Source organism: Pongo abelii, chromosome 6 (genome assembly GCF_028885655.2).
Source record: "Pongo abelii isolate AG06213 chromosome 6, NHGRI_mPonAbe1-v2.0_pri, whole genome shotgun sequence".
Classification (NCBI taxonomy): Eukaryota; Metazoa; Chordata; class Mammalia; order Primates; family Hominidae; genus Pongo; species Pongo abelii.
This window is the reverse complement of record NC_071991.2, coordinates 146,675,086-146,699,262: the sequence shown is the minus strand read 5'-3', so window position 1 is coordinate 146,699,262 and position 24,177 is coordinate 146,675,086. Positions and strand designations below refer to the sequence as shown.

The window sequence follows — 24,177 nt, the reverse complement described above, 5'->3', positions numbered from 1 at the left end:
GCTGGGATTACAGGCGTGAGCCACCGCGCCCGGCCGAAACGTTAGTTTTAATGTAAGATTTTTTTTAACCCTTTAATCAGTAAGGCGCATCTACATTTCACGATTCCGGGACAAATACAGATGTGCACACGCTCCTCAGCCTATGCAGCGACTATTTTATTTCTCATGGACACCCTTTCTAATTGCACATTTTTCGTTTGTTACTTTAGCCTGACACCTAAAACATGACTAGGACAGAATGCGAGGTTGATTTTCTGGGGACAGTCGCCACCCCCTTCCTTGCCCTCTCTCTCCTTTGTCTCTCCCTGGTTTCCCCTTCTGCGTCTTCCCACCTCTCCCCTGTTTTTGCGTCCCCGTGTTTCTCACGCCCTGTGTCATGGCCTCCTCCGTCTTCTCCCGCTCTGTCACAGTCTCCCGCCGGGGGCTAGGGGTGCCCGGCCCGCATCCCTGGGCGACCCTGAGTCCCCGCAGGCGGCCCCGAGGCCGGGGTGGCTTCCGCATGGGGTCTCTGCTCGAGGCCTTTCTCTGCCAAGGAGGGAGTGTGGACGCACGGGGAGCCCAGAAGGGCGCTGCACCCACGGGGACCGGACGTGGTGGGCGGACCCCTCCTCCGCGTCCTCGACGGGACAAGCCCGGGGCCCCCAAGGCCTCCGCGCCCCCGGCGGGACGGACACCCCGGGCCACCGCGCGGCCCCCACCACCTACCCGGCCTCGCTGGATTCCCGGGACCCCCCTCACAAACGAAGCCCTCGAGCTCATCCCTGACTTGGGAGCGGCTTTGGAAGGAACAGCACCGGACTCTCCCCTCTCGCTGCCTCTCAGTCTGGGTTTCTGTGGAGCGCGTTTCCCAGTCGCTGTCCCTACTCTCTCCCTGTTCCTGCTTTCTCCATGTTCACCTGCCCCTCCGTTTCCCCTCCCGTCAGCTCCCTCATCTCGTCTTCGACCGCGTCCCTCGCATGCAGATCCGGGAGTCCAAGGATCCCTCAAAGACCGGCGTGCTGCGGCCTGCACTGAGGATGCCCGGGCCCCTCCTCTGAGGACCGACTCCCTCTGGCGGCGCCGCTCCTCTCGCCCGCAGGGGGCGCTATGGAGCGGAGCGGCCTCCGCTGCGGGCGCCGAGTCCCAGCATGCACCGCGCCCGGCCGGCTCTGCGTTTTGGGGCCAGCGGGGCTGTTCCTGGGAGTCGGGTTGGGGCGGAGCGGAGGGGAGGCCGTGCCAGGCAGGGCCGGTTCGTGCGGAACCGCCATGGCCGAGCCGGCTTCGGTAAGAGGGGCCGGTGGAGGATGCAGGCTCTGTCGAAACTCGGGTCCCTGTCGCAGCTGGATTGGGGTCCGCGTCCAGGGAGTGGGGCGGCGGGGGCCTGGGCCTGGGGTTGGCAGTGGCCCACGGACTGAGCTCCGGGCTGGGCTGGAGAAGGCGCAGTCTTGCTGCGTGTGCTGTTCTGGAATTGACCTGGGGAAAAGCTGTCTGGCTGGGCTTGGCAGCGCGCGTCTGTGGCCCCGGCCACTCGGAAGGCTGAGGCGGGAGCAGCGCTTGAGCCCGGGAGCTCTGCGCTGTATATGCGCTAGGTCCATAGCGCGGTGCCTCCGAGTTCTGCATCTGCGTGGTGACCTGTCGGGAGCGGGGACCACCAGGTTCCCCAGGGAGGGGGAACCGGCCCAGCTCGGAAACCGAGCAGGGCAAAACTCCAGTGCTGATCGTTAGTGGGATCGCGCCTGTGAATAGCCACTGCCCTCCAGCCTGGGCAACAGCCAGACCCCGTCTGTTTAATAAATAAATAAAAGTTGGTTTGGAAGAAGGAATCCGGGTGGGAAAGATCTGTTTCTCGGCCTGTTGTAGGCTCAGATCAACAACGCTGTCCCTGCCTTCAGTGTCGGGGCTCTGAACCTCGGGGTCTCTCGGGCCCGTGCTCTCCTGCTGAAGGTAGCTTCAGAGAAGCACATCAGTGTTAAGCAGATGAGAAAAAGGAGAAGGAAAACTGGAACTGAGAGAAATTGGAGACCGCTCCCTCTGGGAAAGGACAGAAAACTTAAAATGAATTGGGTGGTTAGCGTAAATCGAATTTACCGTAAATGCCGTAGTATTGTAATGTAGTATTGAAAATTTGAGCACCGGTTTTAGAGTTTGAAAGGCATATCCTGAGGCTTAATCCAGGAAACTCTGTTACATTCAGTTAAGTATAACTTGCTTAAGTGTGCAAGTTTTTCTTGTGCCCCCAATGAAATTTTATAATGTAATGCTCCTTATTTGCATTTGATTCTTCCCTTTTGCCTCCCACCCCTTTTCCCCAGCCTCCTTTGGCAGGTACAGATTCTTTTCTGATTTCTTCAAGCTTTGTTTCTGCAGCCAGGCTTTCTTTTTTTCTCTCCTCTTTAAGTGATTGGGAACCTCCTGGAATATTCCTCTCTGTTCTGGGAAAGTTTGTGGTAGCTCTTCTTTGTACATTGAGTTTATAGAAAATGTGGTAACAGTTTATTGGCTAATGTATTATTTGGGATAGGCAAGGAAAAATCGTTTTCTTGATTTTACTTTCCACTGTAACAGTTTAATGCTAATTGTAAATATGGTCATAAATGGGAATTTTATAGGTGGAAAACACATGGGTGGCCGGGCGTGGTAGCTCACGCCAGTAATCCCAGCACTTTGGGAGGTCAAGGCGGGCGGATCACCTGAGGTCGGGAGTTCGAGACCAGCCTGACCAACATGGAGAAAGCCCGTCTCTACCAAAAATAAAAATACAAAATTAGCCTGGCATGGTGGTGCATGCCTGTAATCTCAGCTACTGGGGAGGCTGAGGCAAGAGAATCGCTTGAACCCAGGAGGCAGAGGTTGCAGTGAGCTGAGATCGTGCCATTGCACTCCAGCCTGGGCAACTAGAGCGAAACTCCGTCTCAAAAACAAAACCAACAACAACAACAACAACAAAAACATATGGGTGAGGTACAATAAAACTAGAGGAATTTGGTTTAAATCACATTGTAAAAATAACAAGGCCATCCGGACGTGTTTGGCTTACGCCTGTAATCCCAGCACTTTGGGAGGCCAAGACGGGCGGATCATGAGGTCAAGAAATCGAGACCATCTGGCTAACACGGTGAAACCCCCTCTCTACTAAAATTACAAAAAATTAGCTGGGCGTGGTGGCGGGGGCCTGTAGTCCCAGCTACTTGGGAGGCTGAGGCAGGAGAATGGCGTGAACCCGGGAGGCGGACCTTGCAGTGAGCCAAGAGCATGCCACTGTACTCCAGCCTGGGCGACAGAGGGGACTCCATCTCAAAAATAAATAAATAAATAGCAAGGCCAGGCCAGGCGTGGTGGCTCAGGCCTGTAATCCCAGCACTTTGGGAGGCCGAGCCGGGCGGATCACGAGGTCAGGAGATCAAGACCATCCTGGCTAACACGGTGAAACCCCGTCTCTACTAAAAAGACAAAAAATTAGCCGGGTGTGGTGGTGGGCGCCTGTAGTCCCAGCTACTCGGGAGGCTGAGGGCTGAGGCAGGAGAATGGCGTGAACCCGGGAGGCAGAGCTTGCAGTGAGCCGAGATGGCATCACTGCTCTCCAGTCTGGGCGACAGAGCGAGACTCCGTCTCAAAAAAAAAAGCAAGGCCGGGCGCAGTGGCTCACGCCTGTAATCCCAGCACTTTGGGAGGCCGAGGCGGGCGGATCAACTGAGGTCAGGAGTTCCAGACCAGCCTGGCCAACATGGCGAAACCCCGCCTCTACTAAAAATAGAAAAATTAGCCAGGTGTGGTAGCGCGCGCCTGTAATCCCAACTACTCGGGAGGCTGAGACAGAAGAATCTCTTGAACCTGGGAGGCAGAGGTTGCAGTGCGCCAAGATTGTGCCACTGCACTCCAGCCTGGGGACAGCGAGACTCCGCCTCAAAAAATAAATAAATAAAAATAAAACAAGTTTGAACTTGTTTGTCGTAATAGCTGATACTCAAGTTTTCAGGGCTTATGATAGTTTAGATAGAATTTTAGCTCTGAAACATTTATCTCCAAAATCCTAAGTGTTAAACGTCAGGTCTCCTAGATTCTCTTATTGGGAGAATTGTAGTGCTTCTGACCAACATTTTCTATACACTTGGGAAGAGCCTTAGCCATCTTTCAAGATGTCCAGTGCTTTGCTTGTAGGCTGTCATCTATATTTATAACACAGAATCTGAAAGGAGTGAAAATGGAATTTTCAAAAGTTACACATGTTCTGTTGCTTCCCTATTGCCACAGTGGATCTGTCCTCAAACACCCAGGAAGAGCCACCCTGGTTAGTTCAGTCCATACTAGAGGTTGTAGGTTAATGGTCCACGAGCCAATCATGGCTTGCAGACATTTTGTTTGAAACACCCCTGTTAAAATTGGAAATTTTAGTTGCCAACATGAGTTCACATAAAATATCTATGTTTCCAGTTTCTCTTTAAGAAAATGACACATCCCAGGCCAGGTGTGGTAGCTCACACCTGTAAATCCCAGCACTTTGGGAGGCCAAGGAGAGTAGATCACCTGAGGTTAGGAGTTCAAGACCAGCCTGGCCAACATGGTGAAACCCCGTCTCTACTAAAAATACAAAATTAGCCGGGCGTGGTTGCACATGCCTGTAATCCCAGCTACTCAGGAGGCTGAGGCAGGAGGACTGCTTGAACCAGGGAGGCAGAGGTTGTAGTGAGCCGAGATTGCGCCATTGCACTCCAAGCTGGGCGACAGAACGAGACTCCGTGTACAAAAAAAAAAAAAAAAAAAAAAAAACCCACGTCTCAATGTAAAACACAGCTACAAAACCTGTAGAAGGTGACACTGGAGAAAATCTTTGGAACCTAGGGCACAGTGGGAAGCCCCTGGTGTTGTACCACAAGCACAATCAATAAAGGGAAAAAAGTGATAAATTGGACATAATCAAAATTTAAAACTTTTGCTTTTTGAAGGATACTGTTAAGAGGGTGAAAAGATACAGACTGGGGCCAAAATTTGCAAACCACATATCTGACAAAGGACTCCTATCTAGACAATGTAAAGAGCTCAGCTAGGCAAGGTGGCTCCTGCCTATAATCCCAGCACTTCGCGAGCCTGAGGCAGGAAGATTGCTTGAGCCCCGGAGTTTCAGATTAGCCTGCGCAATGTAGCAAGACACCATCTTTATTTAAAAAAAAAAAGAATCTTCCTTGGACAGTTAAAAAAAAATCCAATTAGAAAATGGGCAAAAGATGGCCGGGAGTGGTGGCTCACACCTGTAATCCCAGCACTTTGGGAGGCCGAGAGTGGGCGGATCACGAGGTCAAGAGATCGAGACCATCCTGGCTAACATGGTGAAACCCCATCTCTACTAAAAATACAAAAAAAAAAGCTGGCAGTGGTGATGGGTGCCTGTAGTCCCAGCTACTCAGGAGGCTGAGGCAGAAGAATGGTGTGAACCTGGGAGGTGCAGCTTGCAGTGAGCCGAGATTGCACCACTGCACTCCAGCCTGGGCGACAGAACGAGACTCCGTCTCAAAAAAAACAAAAAAAAGAAAATGGGCAAAAGATATAAAGTGGCATTTCGCCAAAGAGAATATATGCATGGGAAAAAACACATAAAAAGATGTTTAACATCATTACTCATTAGGAAAACCAAATTAAAGCCACAGTTAGAGATCACTATACACCCATTAGAACAGTTAAAAGTAATGACATTGCCAAATGCTGGTGAGGGTGCTAAGAAATTCTGTCTTATAGATTGCTGGTAGGAATGTGAAATGGCAACCAGGCACAATGGCTCAGGCCTATAATCCCAGCACTTTGGGAGGCCGAGGTGGGCGGATTATAAGGTCAGGAGTTCAAGACCAGCCTGACCAACATAGTGAAACCCCACTTCTACTAAAAATACAAAAATTAGCCGCGCATGGTGGGGCACGCCTGCAGTCCCAGCTGCTCGGGAGGCTGAGGCAGGAGAATCACTTGATCCCAGGAGGCGGAGGTTGTGGTAAGCCAAGATCACGCCACTGCACTCCAGCCTGGGCCACAGAGCAGGACTCCCTCTCAAAAAAAAAAAAAAAAAAAAAAAAAGGAACGTAAAATGGCCCAGCCACTCTAGAATATAGTTTGGCATTTTCTTTAAAAACTAAACATATACTCATCATATGACACAGCAGTTGTAGTCCTGGGCATTTATCCCAGAAAAATAAAAACATGCCCACCCCAAATCCTGTACATGATTGTCCATAACAGCTCTTTTGTTAATATCCAAAAAGTTAAAACCAAAATATTTCTCAGTAGGTGAATGGCTAATCAAACTGGTGCATCCATACCACGGAATACTACTCGGCAATAAAAAAAGAAATGAAATACAGTCCTGGGTTGCTTAACGACAAGAATGTGTTTTGAGAAACACATTGTTAGGCAATTTTGTGGTTGTGCAAACATCAGAGTGTGCTTCCAAAAACCTAGATGGTATAGCTTATTTCTCCTAGGCTACAAACGTATAGCATGTTACTGTACTGAATACTGTAGGCAGTTGTAACACAATGGTATTTGTGTATCTAAACATAAACGTACAGTAAAAATGCAATATTATAATCTTATAGGACCACTGTTGTATATGTGGTCTCTCACTGAAGCATCATGTGGCACATGACTATATTGGTAAACATGACAACTTGGATGGATCTCAAGGACATTATGCTGAGAGAAAAAAGTCAATTTCAGAAGGTCGCATACCATGTGATTCCATTTATATAACTTTTTTTGTTTGTTTTTTTGAGACAGAGTCTCATTCTGTCGCCCAGGCTGGAGTGCAGTGGCACAGTCACAGCTCACTGCCAACTACGCCTCCCAGGTTCAAGCAATTCTCCTGCCTCAGCCTCCTGAGTAGCTGGGACTACAGGCATGGGCCACCATGCCTGGCTAACTTTTGTATTTTTAGTAGAGACGGGGTTTCAAACTCCTGCCTGCCTCAGTCTCCCAAAGTACTGGGATTACAGGCGTGAGCCACTGTACCCAGCCAACATTCTTGAAATGGCAGAATCGTGATGGATAATAGATTAGTGGGTGTGATTATAAAGGGTTGGAACAAGGGAGCTCTTTGTGGTGATGGGATGCAGTTGTCTCTCAGTATCCGCAAGGGATTGGTTCCAGGACCCCTCACAGGTACCAAAATCCATGGATGCTCAAGTCCCTTATATAAAGTGGTAGAATTTACATATACCCCGTGCACATCTTCTTGTACATAAATCATGTCTCAATTACTTATAATAGCTAATACAATATAAATGCTATGTAAATAGTTATGCTGGATTTTTAAAAATTTGTAGTATATTCTTGCATTTTAAAATACATTATTTAAAATTTTACTTTATTTTATTTTTTAATAGAGATGAGGTCTTGCTATGTTGCTCAGGCTGGTCTCAAACTTGAGCTCAAGCAGTCTTCCCACCTCAGCCTCCCAAAGTGCTGGGATTACCATACCTGGCTTTTATTTGAAAAGCAGTTTTGATCTAAGGTTGGTCGAATTTATGGATGTGGAACCTGTGAATACAAAGGCTGACTGTAGTTGTGTTTTCTGAGTGCAGTGGTGGTCACGAGTGAGCATATGCGATGAAATAACAGAATTATACGCACACATTGTACCAATGTCAGTTTACTTGTTTTGATATTGTACTATAATATACAATATGACCTTTTGGGTAAACTGGGTGAAGGGTACATGGAACCTTTTTAAAAATAATTTTTGGGCCAGGCGTAGTGGCTCGTGCCTTAATCCAGGCGTACCACCACACCCAGCTAATTTTTGTATTTTTAGTAGAGATGAGGTTTTGCCATGTCGGCCAGGTTGGTCTCTCGAACCAGGCGTGGTGGCACACCCTGTAATCCCAGCTACTTGGGAGGCTGGGGCAGGAGAATCACTTGAACCTGGGAGTCAGACTTTGCAGTGAGCCGAGATTGAGCCACTGCACTCCAGCCTGGGCGTCAGAGTGAGACTCCACCTCAAAAAAAAAAAAAAAAAAAAAAAAATCCAGGCTGGTTTCGAACTCCTGAACTTAAGCAGTCCTCCTGCCTCAGCCTCCCAAGTAGCTGGGACTATAGGCACACTTACATGGAAGCCTTCTGTCCTGTTTTTACAAGATCTTGTGAATCTATAATTATTTCAAAGTAAAACATTTTTCAAAAACTGACACATCCAGCAATACTGGACCCAGTCTTCCACAGCAATAACTGGTTGCTGATAAGTAAAGCATCCCTTTTTAGATGGTCTTTGTGCTCAAAGGCCTGCTATTCATTCATTCATTTTAGTTTATTTTTATTATTTTTGAGACAGAGGCTCACTCTGTAGCCCAGGCTGGAGTGCAGTGGCAGGATCTCAACTCACTGCAACCTCTGCCTTCCGGGTTCAAATGATTCTCCTGCCTCAGCTTCCTGAGTAGCTGGGACTACAGGAATGTGCCACCACACCCAGCTAATTTTTTAATTTTTAGTAGAGATGAGGTTTTGCCATGTTGGCCAGGCTGGTCTCTCAAACTCCTGACCTCAGGTGATCCACCCACCTTGGCCTCCCAAAGTGCTGGGATTACAGGCGTGAGCGACCAGCCCCAGCCCATTCATTCATTTTACTTGGCTCCAATGGACATTTGTGACCTCTTTGTTGTTTATTTTATAATATGGCACCATCCAGAAATAATTAACATGTTTTCTTTCTGTATCTCAATAAAGTAATGGACATTGAAAAACAAAGTAGCCATAAAGTAAAAATGTATGTGTATACTATTTGTGATTCCAGGTAACTGTGACATTTGATGATGTGGCCTTATATTTTTCGGAACAAGAGTGGGAGATCCTGGAGAAGTGGCAGAAGCAAATGTATAAGCAAGAGATGAAGACCAATTACGAGACCCTTGATTCCCTGGGTAAGATGAGCTTCTAAGGAATCACTTTTTAGGAACCAACCTAATAGTACCAGGCTTCCTTCCCTGTATGAGCCGTGGGCTGGTTGAATATGATGCTGTGCCCAGTTTACATTCATAATGTCTCCTCCCTTTCCTATAATGGCCTGGGAATATTAAATTCCTTTTTATCCAGTGGTATCTTTGCCTTCAGTATTATTAAAACTGTGAATTCTCTGTCTCCCACCTTAACCCTCCCCAATGTCTCCTACAATTAGAATTACTAAGTAATCTGGCCAGGCGCGGGGGCTCACGCCTGTAATCCCAGCACTTTGGGAGGCCGAGGCAGGTGGATCACCTGAGATCAGGAGTTTGAGAGCAGCCTGATCAACATGGAGAAGCCCTGTCTCTACTAAAAATACAAAATTAGCCGGGCATGGTGGCGCATACCTGTAATCCCAGCTACTCGGGAGGCTGAGACAGGAGAATCGCTTGAACCCGGGAGGCGGAGGTTGCATTGAGCCAAGATCGTGCCATTGCACTCCAGCCTGGGCAACAGAGCAAGAGTCTGTCTCAAAAAAGAAAAAAAAAAAAAAGACTAAATAATCTAATTGCCTCTCTTTTTAAAAAAGTGTATTCTTTTATTTCTTTAATACTTTCATGCCTCCTTATTGTGTTGCCTGCCTGAATAAGATGAATTTCTCATCTTCAAGGAACTATTGGTTTCATGAAGGGGACAGAGTGATTAAGTGAGAATAAACTGGGATGCAACATAGTGCATGGCGTGAATATAACAGGCAAGAAAAGGGTAGAGGAAGGGAGGAGAGAGCAGTGGGATGGGACATTTAGGTAACTCCAGGGACATACTCAAGGAGTAGATTAAAAAGATTAAAGAGAAATTTGGGGAAATTATAACTTGCTGCTTATCCGGCTTATTCCGATACATTCTTGTATCATTAAAACCATTTCTTTTTTTTTTTTTTTTTTTTGTGACGGAGTCTCACTCTCACCCATGCTGGAGTGCAGTGTCGTAATCTCTGCTCACTGCAACCTCTGCCTCCTGGGTTCAAGTGATTCTCCTGTCTCAGCCTCCCACGTAGCTGAGACTACAGGTGCCCGCCACCGTGCTGGCTAGTTTTTTTTTTTTGCATTTTTAATAGAGACGGGGTTTCATCATGTTGGCCAGGCTGGTCTCGAACTCCTGACCTCGTGATCCGCTCACTTTAGCCTCCCAAAGCGCTGGGATTACAGGTATGAGCCACCACGCCTGGCCTCATTAAAACCATTTCTACTGGTTGGTATCAATATAATAAGTGATCACAGTCTAGCCTGAAGGACTCATTCCCTGCTTGGGGGATTTATATTTTATTGTGTGAGATATGAATGACAAGAGTCAACCATGTGAAATTAGGGGGAAGACAATTCTAAGCAGAGAAAAACTAGGGCAAAGGCCCCAGGGTAGGAGTGCCTTGGCTCAGTTTGTTGGGACCTACACTGAGCCTGTGGTAGGACCTGCACAGAGGGCTGGTGAGAAAGGGATGCTGAAGCAGGAAGGGCCCCAAAGGACAAGATAAGGAGTTGGATTTTATTCTCAGCACAAGGGGAAGATGATGGGGGGATTTAAACAGAGGGGAGTGATTTACTTTTAAAATGGTTACTTGGGTTGCTATGTGGAGAATGAATCGTAGTGGACAGCAACGAAAGGAGAGTGTTGGCCGTTCTGGTGCGATTTCATGCAGCTGCACCAGGCAGGTAGTGATTAGGACAGAAGAAGATGGTCTCCAGATAGGCTTTGGAGGCAGAATCCCAGATTTTGCTGATGGATTGGATGTGGAAAAAAAGAAGAATCAACTCCTCGATTTTTGGTTTGAGTATCCTGATGGCGAGTGGCTTTGTTTACTAACAGGAGGAAGGGTGGCGAGGTCGCACATTTGGGCCACATTACATCCGAGATGCTCATAGACATTTCATGGAAACATACGTATGTGAAACTGGAATTCCATGTTAAGGTCAGGACTGGATTTACAGGATTGGAAGACGTTATAGTGATGGTATTTTAAACTATGGGGCTGGTTTGGGATCACCTAGGGAGAATGTATAGGCAGAACAGAAAGAGACCTGGGACACCCCCTCATTTAGAGGCTAACCTGAGGACGCTGAGGCCCAGTAGCCAGCAGGGTGGGACAGATGAGAGCTGTGTGCTGATCCAGTGTTGTTTTGAGGTATCACAATTAGTGTCCTTCAACTTGGAAAATTTAGCCAGATTTTTCCAAATTTTAAAAATCAAATGGTATTACCTGCCAATGATTTTCTGTACAGAACATCCAGATCCCAGCCCAAGAGCTTAGGATTTAGCAGGTTCGGGCTCAGGCCCAAGGATCTACATTTTTCACAAGTACTTGAGGTGCTGCTAATGTTGGTGGTACCCACTTCCCTTGGAGATGAAGCCTTGATCTGAGGGCTGAGCTGTAGCTGACACCACCAAAGACTCAGAGGAAGAGGCTTCCTGCTGCCTACTCTGAAGACCCTCTACTGATTTATGAAAACCCTTCTTTTTTTTTTTTTTTTTTGACGGAGTCTCGCTCTGTCACCCAGGCTGGAGTGCAATGGCACGATCTCGGCTCACTATAACCTCTGTCTCCCGGGTGCAAGCTATTCTCCTGCCTCAGCCTCTTGAGTAGCTGAAATTACAGGTGCGTGCCACCACACCTGGCTAATTTTTATATTTTTAGTAGAGACAGGGTTTCACCATGTTGGCCAGGGTGGTCTCGAACTCCTGACCTCAGGTGATCCGCCCGCCTCGGCCTCCCAAAGTGCTGGGATTACAAGCGTGAGCCACTGCACCCGGCAAAAACCCTTTTTTTAGGCTTATGCCACTAGACTGCATTACTCTCTAACTCTTAATCACTGTTATTTAACAACCTCCTGTTTCTATCACTTCACTGATCAAGAATGTTGGTACCTTGATATTCACCAGGCATGGTGGCTCACGCCTGTAATCCCAATACTTTGGGAGGCTGAGGCAGACAGATCACTTGAGGTAAGGAGTTTGAGACCAGCCTGGCCAACATAGTGAAACCCCATCTCTACTAAAAATACACACACACACACAAATTAGCCAGCGTGGTGGCACACGTCTGTAATCCTAGCTACTCAGGAGGCTGAGGTGGGAGGATTGCTTGAACCTGGCAGTTGGAGGTTGCAGTGAGCCGAGATCACAACTCTGCACTCCAGCCTGGGTGACAGAGTAAGACTCTGTCTCAAAAAAAAAAAAAGAAAAGAAAGAAAAGAAAAAAAGAATTTTGGTATCTCAATAGTGAGGATTGGATGCGAGCCATCTCATCAGAAAAGTTTAGTGACTGAAGTTCCCTCCTTAACTCCCTGTAAGTTTTCTTTTCTTTTTTCTTTTTTACTCACAGTGTTCTCATAATGAACACTTTTTTAAATCCACATCATCCTTAACTTGTCTGCTTCCTTTAATTTTGTGAAATATTGGGCCGGGCACAGTGGTTCACGCCTGTAATCCCACCACTTTGGGAGGCCAAGGTGAGTGGATCATGAGGTTAGGCATTCGACACCAGCCTGGCCAACGTAGTGAAACCCCGTCTCTACTAAAAACACAAAAAATTAGCTGGGCATGGTGGCGCACACCTGCAATCCCAGCAACTCAGGAGGCTGAGCCAGGAGAATTGCTTGAACTCGGAAGGCGGAGGTTGCAGTGAGCCACTCTGTGCCACTGCACTCCAGCCAGACTGTGCCCTGCACTCCAGCCTGGTGACAGAGTGAGACTCCATTTCAAAAAAAAAAAGGCTGGGCACGGTGGCTCACGCCTGTAATTCCAGCACTTTGGGAGGATGAGGCAGGTGGATCATGAGGTCAGGTGTTCCAGACGAGCCTGACCAACTTGGTGACACCCCGTCTCTACTAAAAATACCAAAAAAAAAAAAAAAAAAATTAGCTGGGCATGGTGGTGCACACCTGTAGTCCCAGCTACTCAGGAGGCTGAGGCAGGAGAATCGCTTGAACCCGAGAGGCAGAGGTTGCAGTGAGCCAAGATCACACCGCTGCACTCCAGTATGGGCAACAGAGCGAGACTGTCAAAAAATTTTGTGAATATTGCAGAGGATATTTAAACTGAACAGTCTTTTTTTTTTTTTTTTTTTTTTTAGACAGAGTCTCTCTCTATCACCTAGGCTGGGTGCAGTGGCACAATCACAGCTCACTGCAGCCTCAAACTCATGGGCTTAAGTGATCCTCCCAACTCTGCCTGCTGAGTAGCTGGGACCACAGGCATACACCACCACACCTGGCTAATTTTTAAAATTTTTGGGCCAGGCGCAGTGGCTCACGCCTGTAATCCCAGCACTTTGGGAGGCCGAGGTGGGTGGATCACAAGGTCAGGAGATCGAGACCATCCTGGCTAACATGGTGAAACCCCATCTCTACTAAAAATACAAAAAATTAGCTGGGCGTGGTGGCGGGTGCCTGTAGTCCCAGCTACTCGGGAGGCTGAGGCAGGAGAATGGCATGAACCTGGGAGGCAGAGCTGGCAGTGAGCCGAGATTGTGCCACTGCACTCCAGCCTGGGTGACAGAGCGAGACTCTGTCTCAAAAAAAAAAAAAAAAAAAAAAAAATTTGTAGGGATGGGGTCTCCATATGTTGCCCAGGCTGGTCTCAAACTCCTGGGCTCAAGCAGTCCTCCCACCTCAGCCTCCCAAAGTTCTGGGTATACAGGCATGAGCCACTACACCTGGCTTGAACTAAACAGTCTTGGTAAGGCTTTATTCTATTGTCATTCATGTAATCTCAACGGCTTTCATTTTTTTGACTTAACTTTGATCTCACATCTCTAGGAATCAAAGTCAACTATGAAAATGATTTTTACTGTGGGTAATGGTAAAAAAGAGAGAGAGGCCGGGCACAGTGGCTCATGCCTGTAATCCTGGCACTTTGGGAGGCTGAGGTGGGCGGATCACTTGAGGTCAGGAGTTCGAGACTATCCTGGCCAACATGGTGAAACCCTGTCTACTAAAAATACGAAAATTAGCTGGGCATGGTGGCGTACACCTGTAATCCCAGCTATTCGGGAGGCTGAGGCAGGAGAATTGGTTGAACCTGGGAGGTGGAGGTTGCATTGAGCTGAGATCACGCCACTGCATTCCAGCCTGGGAGACAGAGTGATACTCTGACTAAAAAAAAAAAAAAGGGTCACAGGGCTGGGCGCGGTGGCTCACCCCTGTAATCCCAGCACTTTGGGAGGCCGAGGCAGGCAGACCACTTGTGCCCAGGAGTTTGAGACCAGCTTGGACAACATGGCAAAACGCTATCTCTATAAAAATACAAAATTAGCAGGGGATGGTGGCTCATGCCTATAGTCCCAGCTACTCAGGAGGCTGAGGTGGGAGGATCAGTTGATCCCCGGGAGGCAGAGGTTGCAATGAGCCAAGATTGTGCCACCGCACTGCAGCATGGGTGACAGAGTGAGACCCTGTCTCAAAAATAAAATAAAATAATGATAATAATTTTTTAAAATAATTTTTTTTGAGACGGAGTCTTGGTCTGTTGCCTAGGCTAGGGTGCAGAGGTGCGATCTCTACTCACTGCAACCTCCATCTCCCAGGTTCAAGTGATTCTCGCACTTCAGCCTCCTGAGTAGCTGGTATTACAAGTGTGCGCTACCACGCCTAGCTAATTTTTGTATTTTTAGTAGAGACAGAGTTTGCTATGTTGGCCAGGCTGGTCTCTAACTCCTGACCTCAAGAAATCTGCCTGCCTTGGCCTCCCAAAGTGCTGGGATTACAGGTGTGAGCCACCATGCCCAGCCAAAAAAAATTATTTAAGTATGCAGTAAACTCAAAGTCTGTGTGGACTCTATTTGCAGGGTATGCTTTTTCCAAGCCAGATTTGATCACATGGATGGAACAAGGGAGAATGCTATTAATCAGCGAACATGGGTGCTTAGCTAAAACAAGAAGGACAAGCAGCCCTCCTACTGATGAACAGTTGAACATGAAGAATACTGGAATGTTGCTATGTTTTGGTGAGTAAGATGGATTTAAGGTCATGAATTATTTAATTTTCCTAGCTTGTTTCCTGAATCTTTCTTTTTGGATACCTGGCTAGATCTAGTCAATAAGAAAAGTTGTTCTGATGGAGAATGTTTGTTTTCTTTACTCAAGAGGGTAGCAAATGTGGGCTGGGCACAGTGGCTCATGCCTGTAATCTCAGCACTTTAGGAGGCTGAGGTGGGTGGATCACCTGAGGTCAGGAGTTCCAGACCAGCCTGGCCAATATGGTAAAACCCCATCTCTACTAAAAATACAAAAAAATTAGCCAGGCGTGGTGGCAGGCACCCGCAATCCCAGCTACTCTGGAGGCTGAGGCAGGAGAATCGCTTGAACCTGGGAGGCGGAGGTTGTGGTGAGCCAATGTCATGCCATCGCACTTCAGCCTGGGCGACAGAGCAAGACTCCATCTCAAAAAAAAAAAAAAGAAAAAAGAGGGTAGCAAATGTGAGACTGTATTATGTATTACTCTCATACAGAAAGTTTTTATATATATATATATATATAATTTTTTTTGTTTTGTTTTTTTTTTAGACGGAGTCTTGCTCTGTCACCTAGGATGGAGCCCAACTGTGCAATCTCGGCTCACTGCAACCTCTGCCTCCCGGGTCCCAGGGATTCTCCTTCCTCAGCCTCCAGAGTAGCTGGGACTACAGACGTCTGCCACCACACCTGTCTAATTTTTTTGTATTTTTAGTAGAGAAGGGGTTTCACCATATTGGCCAGGCTGGTCTCAAACTCCTGACCTTGTGATTCATCCAACTCGGCCTCCCAAAGTGCTAGGATTACAGGCGTGTGCCACTGCGCCCGACACCCAGCTAATTTTTTGTATTTTTAGTAGAGACAGTGTTTTCCCATATTGGCCAGGCTGGTCTCGAACTCCCGACCTCAAGTGATCCACCCATTTGCTCTTCCAAAGTGCTGGGATTATAGATGTGAGCCACCATGCCTGGTGTGGTGATATATGTTATTTTAAAAAAAACAAATCCTGGGAAGAAGATGACAATTCCTTGTAAAGAGCAAGGGATGGCCGGGCGTGATGGCTCATGCCTATAATCCTAGCACCTTGGGAGGTCAAGGCGAATGGATCACCTGAGGTCAGGGGTTCGAGACCAGCCTGGCCAACATGGTGAAACCCCCTCTCTACTAAAAATACAAAAATTAGCCAGGGGTGATGGCGCATGCCTGTAATCCCAGCTACTCGGGAGGCTGAGGCAAGAGAATTGCTGGAATGCAGGAGGTGGAGTTTGCAGTGAGCCGAGATTGCACCACTGCACTCCAGCCTGGGCGACAGAGTGGGACTCCGTCTCAAAAAAAATAAAAATAAAGAAAAGAACAAGGGATCCATTTGTCAAAACCCTGAGAGGAAAAACCACCTCCTTGTCACACTGTCATGTCCATTTGAATATACAGAAATGAAAAACCCTCTAATTTTGTACAAAATCTTTTTTATTATACAGAACTTTAAAACTTGGGTTTTTAAAACTCCTTTTGAATTCCTTGTGACATAAGGGAATATTTCACTTTTTATAGTGCGTGAATGCTTTTCTTTTTTTTTTTTTTTTTTTGAGACGGAGTCTCACTCTGTCGCCAAGGCTGGAGTGCAATGGCACCGTGTGGGCTCACTGCAACCTCCATCTCCTGGGTTCAAGCAATTCTCCTGCCTCAGCCTCCTGAGTAGCTGGGATTACAGGCGCCCACAACCACGCCTGGCTAGTTTTTATATTTTTAGTAGAGATGGGGTTTCACATGTTGGCCAGGCTGGTCTCGAACTCCTGACCTCAGGTGATCCACCCACCTCGGCCTCCCAAAGTGCTGGGATTACAGGCGTGAGCCACCGTGCCCGGCTGTGCGAATGCTTTTCTAGGTTCTTGGGAGTCAAGGAATCCTCTGAAGCAGGAGACTTTGAAGCCAGGAAGTGTGTCAAGCCCCATCAACAGGATAAAAGAATTCCCTGGTCAGGCGCGGTGACTCATGCCTGTAATCTCAGCACTTTGGGAGGCTGAGGAGGTCAGATCACATGAGGTCAGGAGTTCGAGACCAGCCTTGCCAACATCATGAAACCCGTTTCTACTGAAAATACAAAAATTAGTCAGGTGTGCTGGCAGGCACCTGTTATCCCAGCTACTCAGGAGGCTGAGGCAGGGGAATTGGTTGAGCCCTGGAGGCGGAGGTTGCAGTGAGCCAAGATCACGCCACTGCACTCCAGCCTGGCGACAGAGTGAGACTCCGTCTCAAAAAAAAAAAAAAAAGAAAGAAAGAAAACAGAGAAGACACCAACCTGCCTGTAGCTGAATGTTACTCTTGGGACATAGTGGGACATGGGAGGAAAAACATAAATTGGTGTTAGACGACCTGAGGCCAGGATTGCCAAGGTGGAAAGTTTGACTTCATTCTATAGAATGAGAGGAGCTTGGAAAGATTTTTTTTTTTTTTTTTTTTAGACGGAGTCTTGCTGTGTCGCCAGACTAGAGTGCAGTGGTGCAATCTCAGCTCACTGCAACTTCCACCTCCCAGATTCAAATGATTCCCCTGCCTCAGCCTCCCGCATAGCTGGGACTACAGGCGCACCCCACCATGCCTGGCTAATTTTTTGTATTTTAGTAGAGATGGGGTTTCACTGTGTTGGCCAGGATGGTCTCCATCTCCTGACATTGTGATCCACCCATCTCAGCCTCCCAAAGTGCTGGGATTACAGGCATGAGCCACCACACCCAGTCCTGGAAAGATTTTTGAGTACCAAAGAGTTAACAACTTTGGTAGCTATCCCTAAAAATAAATGTTGTTCCCTTAGTACAAGGTGGTGCTCAGCCAATAATCACAGCTGCTCGTCTGCCTGGGTTTAAGTAGTAAAAGCATGTTTTTAGGAAGATTTAACTTCCAGTGATGAGGAAGAGGATTCAAGGTAAATATACTTTCGTCACAATCCAGGCAAAAGTGTTAATGTTAACTTACTAAATCATATGATCATGTTGAAAACATCACCTGTGTTGTCCTTAAGGTGACCACAGAGCACAGTGAGAGTCCTCTGGGGGTAGTGTCACTTGGGTTTCCTCCCAGGTTAAGAGATTGAAAAATGCCAACATGGTGAAACCCTGTCTCTACTAAAAATACAAAAATTAGCCGGGCGTGGTGGTGGGTGCCTGTAGGCTGAGAGTTTGCTCAAGTGCAGTGGCTCATGCCTGTAATCCCAGCACTTTGTGAGGCTGAGGCAGGAGGATCAGTTGAAGCCAGGAGTTTGAGACTAGCCTGGGCAACATAACAAGACCCCATCTCTACAAACAATAAAAAAAAGTTAGCTGAGCGTGATGGCACGTGCCTGTAGTCCCAGCTACTTGGAGGTAGGGGCTAACGTTGGAGGATCACTTGAGCCCTGGAGGCCAAGGCTGCAGTGAAATGTGATCATGCCACTGCACTCTAGCCTGGGCAACAGAGTGAGGCCTGTCTCAAAATAAATACATACATAAATAAATAAAGGGGAGAGAGTTCCATTATCCAGTTCAACAAGACTTTGGAGGAAAAGCAGTTCTGAAATACAATGGCTTAAGTGAATGTCTGCAATGGCCCTTTCCAGATCTAGTGGGTAATAAAGATAACTCAGGTTCCTCTATTTCCTGTCATCATGTCTTCTACTTTGGGAACAGTAGTGATTATGTTATATAAATATATCATTCTTGGCTGGGCGCGGTGGTTCACACCTGTAATCCCAGCACTTTGGGAGGCCGAGGCGGGCAGATCACGAGGTCAGGAGATTGAGACCATCCTGGCTAACACGGTGAAACCCCGTCTCTACTAAAAATATGAAAAATTAGCCGGGCGTGGTGGTGGGTGCCTGTAGTCTCAGCTACTCGGGAGGCTGAGGCAGGAGAATGGCGTGAACCCAGGAGGTGGAGCTTGCAGTGAGTTGAGATCACACCACTGCACTCCAGCCTGGGCGACAGAGCGAGACTCCATCTCAAAAAATAAATAAATAAATAAATAAATAAATAAATAATTCTTATAATGCAGAGTTCTTTGGAAAAGGAAAAAATTTCTACAGTGTTATTTGTGAATTCAGTAAGCTGTCAGTTTTATTTTCCTAAGAAAAATATTTTCTATTAGCATTTCTTCCAGAAAATCTTTCCTGAAATCTCTGGTAGAAGAGAGACAAGAATATGGCCCTAAGCCGTCCTCCTTAAATTTTTTTTTGTTTTTTTTGAGACAGTCTCACTTTGTCACCCAGGCTGGAGTGCAGTGGTGTGATCTCGGCTCGCTACAACCTCTGTCTCCTGGGTTCAAGAGATTCTCCTGCCTCAGCCTCCCAAATAGCTGGGACTACAGGTGCACACAACCACACCCAGCTAATTTGTGTATTTTTAGTAGAGACAGGGTTTCACCATACTGGCTAGGCTGGTCTGGAACTCCTGACCTCGTGATCTACCTGCCTCGGCCTCCCAAAGTGCTGGGATTACAGGTGTGAGCCACTGCACCTGGCCACCTCCTTAAATATTTGCCATTTATTTCATAGATGTAATGGTATAGTCAGATGATCAGAGTAACTCATTTTCACTGTCTCCAACTTCTGCTTACCCTCTGAGGATAATTTATAGTTCACAAGATGTGAACTATGAATTTCAATTTGCTTGCAATTTTTTTCACGCTAAGTTATTTCTTAACACATGGTGAAAGGAATATAAAAGTTAAATATGATTTGCCTGCAGGAGGCAGATTGACAAAGTCATTGAGATCAGTGGGATTCCCTTTTCTACTTTGTTAGTGACATGAAGACAGTCCTTGAATGGCTGGGCATGGTGGCTCACGCCTGTAATCACTTTGGGAGGCCAAGGTGGGTGGATTGTTTGAGGTCAGTTTGAGACCAGACTGGCCAACATGGTGAAACCCTGTCTCTACTAAAAATACAAAAACATTAGCCGGGTGTGGTGGTGGATAGTCCCAGCTACTCAGGAGGCTGAGGCACAAGAATTGCTTAAACTGGGGAGGCAGAGGTTGCAGTGAGCGGAGATCACGCCACTGCACTCTAGCCTGGGCAACAGAGTGAGACTCTGTCTCAAAAAATTTTAGGCCGGGTGTGGTGGCTCATGCCTGTAATCCCAGCACTTTGGGAGGCTGAGGCGAGTGGATCAGGAGGTCAGGAGTTCAAGACCAGCCTGGCCAAGATGGTGAAACCCTGTCTCTACTAAAAATACAAAAATTAGTCGGGCGTGGTGGCGGGTGCCTGTAATCCCAGCTAGTCAGGAGGTTGAGGCAGAGAATTGCTTGAACCCGGGAGGTGGAGGATGCAGTGAGCCAGGATTGTGCCACTGCACTCCAGCCTGGGCGACAGAGTGAGACTCCATCTCAAAAAAAAGAAAAAAAAATTTAAAAAAAAGGCCAAGTGCGGTGGCTCACGCCTGTAATCCCAGCACTTTGGGAGGCCAAGGCGGGCAGATCACCTGAGGTCAGGAGTTCAAGACCAGCCTGACCAATGGTGAAACCCTGTCTCTACTAAAAATACAAAAATTAGCAGTGCATGGCCGGGCGCGGTGGCTCACGCCTGTAATCCCAGCACTTTGGGAGGCCGAGGCGGGCGGATCACGAGGTCAGGAGATCGAGACCATCCTGGCTAACATGGTGAAACCCCCTCTCTACCAAAAATACAAAAAATTAGCCAGGCACTGTCCGCCTGTAGTCCCAGCTACTCGGGAGGCTGAGGCAGTAGAATGGCGTGAACCCGGGAGGCAGAGCTTGCAGTGAACTGAGATCGCACCACTGCACTCCAGCCTGGGCGACAGAGCGAGACTCCGTCTCAAAAAAAAAAAAAAAAAAAAAAAAAATTAGCCATGCATGGTGGCACACGCTTATAATTCCAGCTACTGGGAAGGCTGAGGCAGGAGAATTGCTTGAACCTGGGAGGCCGAGGTTGCAGTGAGCCAAGATCGCGCCACTGCACTCCAGCCTGGGCAACAGAGCGAGACTCCATCGCAAAATAATAATAATAATAATAACATAATAAAAAATTTTTAAAAGACAGTCCTTAACCCAATTATAGGGTAGACATATCACTGATGAGAGTGATACTTCTTTCTGCTCCAGATGACCAAGGAACTCTCAGGACAAAAGAAGAGGATTGCCCTTTAAATGGTCCTCAAAAACAGGACTTGTGTGCTGCCTTACCAGGGAAAGAGAGAAACATTTTATCAGCTCAAAGAGCCACCTTCCAGTCTCCAAGTCTCCGAGAAACAGAGATTCTAAATAAAAAAGTCAGCATCACAGCATATGATCCAGACAAGAAAGACCTGCGGCATAAGCCTCGGGAGACCCCAGGGCGCTTAGAAATTCCCACAGGGCCAAGATGCTATTCCTGCTATGTCTGTAGGAAAGTCTTCCAAGTAAGGAGGGATTTGCTAAAGCACAAACGGAGCCACTCCAAGAGCCAGCTCTGCAGATACCCAAAGTACAAAAACTCGTCCAGAGGGAAGTCCAAACTCAGGCGGACGCAGAGGCTCCTGTGTCAGAAGAAGCGGTTCCAGTGCAGTGAGTGTGAGAAGAGCTACTTCCTGAAGGGCAGCCTCGTCACTCATCAGGTTGTCCACACCGGCCAGCGGCCCTACCCATGCCCCGAGTGCGACAAGACCTTCCGGTACAGGGCCAACCTGAAGAAGCACCTGTGTCTACACCGCGGGGAGCGCCCGTTCTGCTGCGGGGAGTGTGGCCGGGCCTTCGTGCAGCAGTGCGAGCTCACGGAGCACCTGCGGCTGCACAGCGGAGAGAAGCCCTTCCAGTGTCCGCAGTGTGACCGGTGCTTCCGCCTGAAGAGGGGCATGAAGGTGCATCTGTCCCAGCACAGCGGGAAGAGGCCCTTCCACTGTCCCGAGTGCGGCCGGAGCTTCTCCCAGAAGGCCGCCCTGAAGACCCACCAGAGGACGCACAGCGAGGAAAAGCCGTTTTCTTGTGGTGAATGTGGCAGGAAATTCATCTACAAGATTAAGCTGGACGAGCACATCAGAGTTCACACGGGAGAGAAGCCCTTTTCGTGTCCCGAGTGTAACAAAAGTTTCCGCCTCAAGAGAAGCCTGAAAGCCCACAGGCTGCAGCACAGCGGGAAGCGGCCCTTCCAGTGCCCGGAGTGCAGCAGGGGCTTCTTCTGGAGGAACGCCATGCGCGCCCACCAGCGCCTGCACAGCGAGCAAAAGCCCTTCCCCTGCGCCGAGTGCGGCAAGCGCTTCACGCGGCCCTCCAAGCTCGCCTGCCACACCAGAGTCCACGACAGGCAGAAGGAGTTTCCCTGCGGCGAGTGCAAAAAGACCTTTTCTCAGCAGTCGCGGCTCACGCAGCACCTGAAGGTTCACACCACGGAAAAGCCGTTCTCCTGCGCCGAGTGCGGCCGCAGTTTCCGCCGGCGTGCGCATCTCACTGAGCACATGAGGCTTCACAGTGGCGAGGAGCCCTTCCAGTGTCCCGAGTGCGACAAGAGCTTCTCCTGGAAGGCCTCCATGAAGTTCCACCAGCAGATGCACAGGGACGAGAAGCCCTTCGCGTGCGGTGAGTGTGACAAGACCTACACGCATCAGTCTCAGCTCACCGAGCACCTGAGGCTGCACAGTGGAGAGAAGCCCTACCAGTGTCCTGAATGCGAGAAGACTTTCCGCCTCAAGGGAAATCTGAAAAGCCACCTGCTGCAGCACAGTGGCCAAAAGCCATTCTCTTGTGTGATGTGCAGCAAAAGTTTCACTCAACAGTACCGGCTCACAGAACACATTCGAGTCCACAGCGGGGAGAAGCCCTTCCAGTGTCCGGAGTGTGACAAGAGCTACTGCATCAGGGGCAGCTTGAAGGTCCACTTGTATAAGCACAGTGGAGAGAGGCCCTTCCAGTGTCCCGAGTGTGGCAAAGGCTTCCTCCAGAAGAGAAGCCTGAAGGCCCATCTGTGCCTTCACAGTGGGGAGAGGCCTTTTTCTTGTGATGAGTGTGGAAGGAGCTTCACGTACGTGGGGGCGCTCAAGACCCACATTGCGGTGCATGCCAAGGAGAAGCCCTCCAGCCTCTAGGTCAGGCCATGCAGCAGTCACGCAATCACAGCTTTCAGGGGGTGCCAGCAGCTCTGTTGGCTCAAGTTGAGGCAGGTTAAAGGATTCACAGGGTAAGATCGGGCACAGTGGCTCCCACCTGTAATCCCAGCACTTTGGGAGGCCCAGGTGGGAGGATCGCTTGAGCCCAGGAGTTTGAGACCAGCCTGGGCAACATTGCAAGACTCCATCTCTACAAAAAATATAAAAGTCAGCCAGGCGTTGTGGTGCATGCTTGTGGTCCCAGCTACTTTGGGAGGCTGAGGCAGGAGGATCGCTTGAGCCCAGGAGGCAGAGGCTGCAGTGAGCCATGCTCACACCACTGCACTCCAGCCTGGGTGACAGAGCAAGATCTTGTCTCAAAAAAAAAAAATCACAAAATACTGGCTACAGACACACTGGACGGGTGTGTGGTCTGCAGAACTCTATGGCTCCTTGACAAAAGTTCCAAATAATCCAGTCAAAGACAGGCAAAGACAATCTCCCTCAATAATCGTCATAGGAAAGACCTGCCAGTTGTGGAGGAAACATTCACACTGATCTGCTAGTCCAACGATCTCTTCAGTGTCATCCAATAATCCCTTCATTAAATTCAGAAACTATAGCCTGAGTGAAGAAATGTTACAGCCAGGAACATATTCCTCAGTCAGCTTTTCCATTACCAGGCCATTTTACTTAAATCTGTATTAAAGTCTTCGGTTTTCTCTCATAGTGGATTTTCATTTTCTCTCAGATGGTGAGAGGGCTTCTGTTTCTTGGAATGTTTCCATATTGCTAAAAAGAAATGTCTTCCACTATCTCATTTGTTAAAATGATTACCCATGTGTTCTTTCCTTCTGAATTTTACTTAAATCACCTAAAAAGCCACCACTGTGAGTAACAGGCAGTGTTATTTATCTAACCCCTCTGCATTTTCGACAGTTGTTATGTCAATTCTCAAAGAACCATACTTAACATTAGGGTCTCTGAGGAAAATACCAAAGGAAAAAATACTGTCAGTCCACAGCATCACTATTTTTTTTTTGCCCTGTCGCCTAATCTAACATTATAAGATAATTTTCCAGGCTATTCTGGCAAACCCTCATCTGTCTCTCAGACTGTCAATCTTTGACATTACTCTTTTTTTTTTGTTTTTCTTGAGATGGAATCTTGCTCTGTCACCAAGGCTGGAGTGCAGGGGTGCCATCTTGGCTCACTGCAAACTCTGCCCCCTGTGT

At 48.0% G+C, this 24,177-nt stretch overlaps 1 protein-coding gene across 1 annotated transcript; it reads left to right on the top strand.

The window, feature by feature from the left end:
- The first annotated feature begins 1,015 nt into the window (after positions 1-1,015).
- On the top strand, positions 1,016-23,784 carry ZNF425 (zinc finger protein 425). Its single transcript, XM_003777173.5, has 4 exons — positions 1,016-1,263; positions 8,747-8,873; positions 14,732-14,890; positions 20,988-23,784. The coding sequence occupies exons 1-4, from the start codon at positions 1,087-1,089 to the stop codon at positions 22,940-22,942; spliced, it is 2,418 nt and encodes an 805-aa protein (XP_003777221.3). The 5' UTR covers positions 1,016-1,086; the 3' UTR covers positions 22,943-23,784.
- The last annotated feature ends 393 nt before the right edge of the window (positions 23,785-24,177 follow it).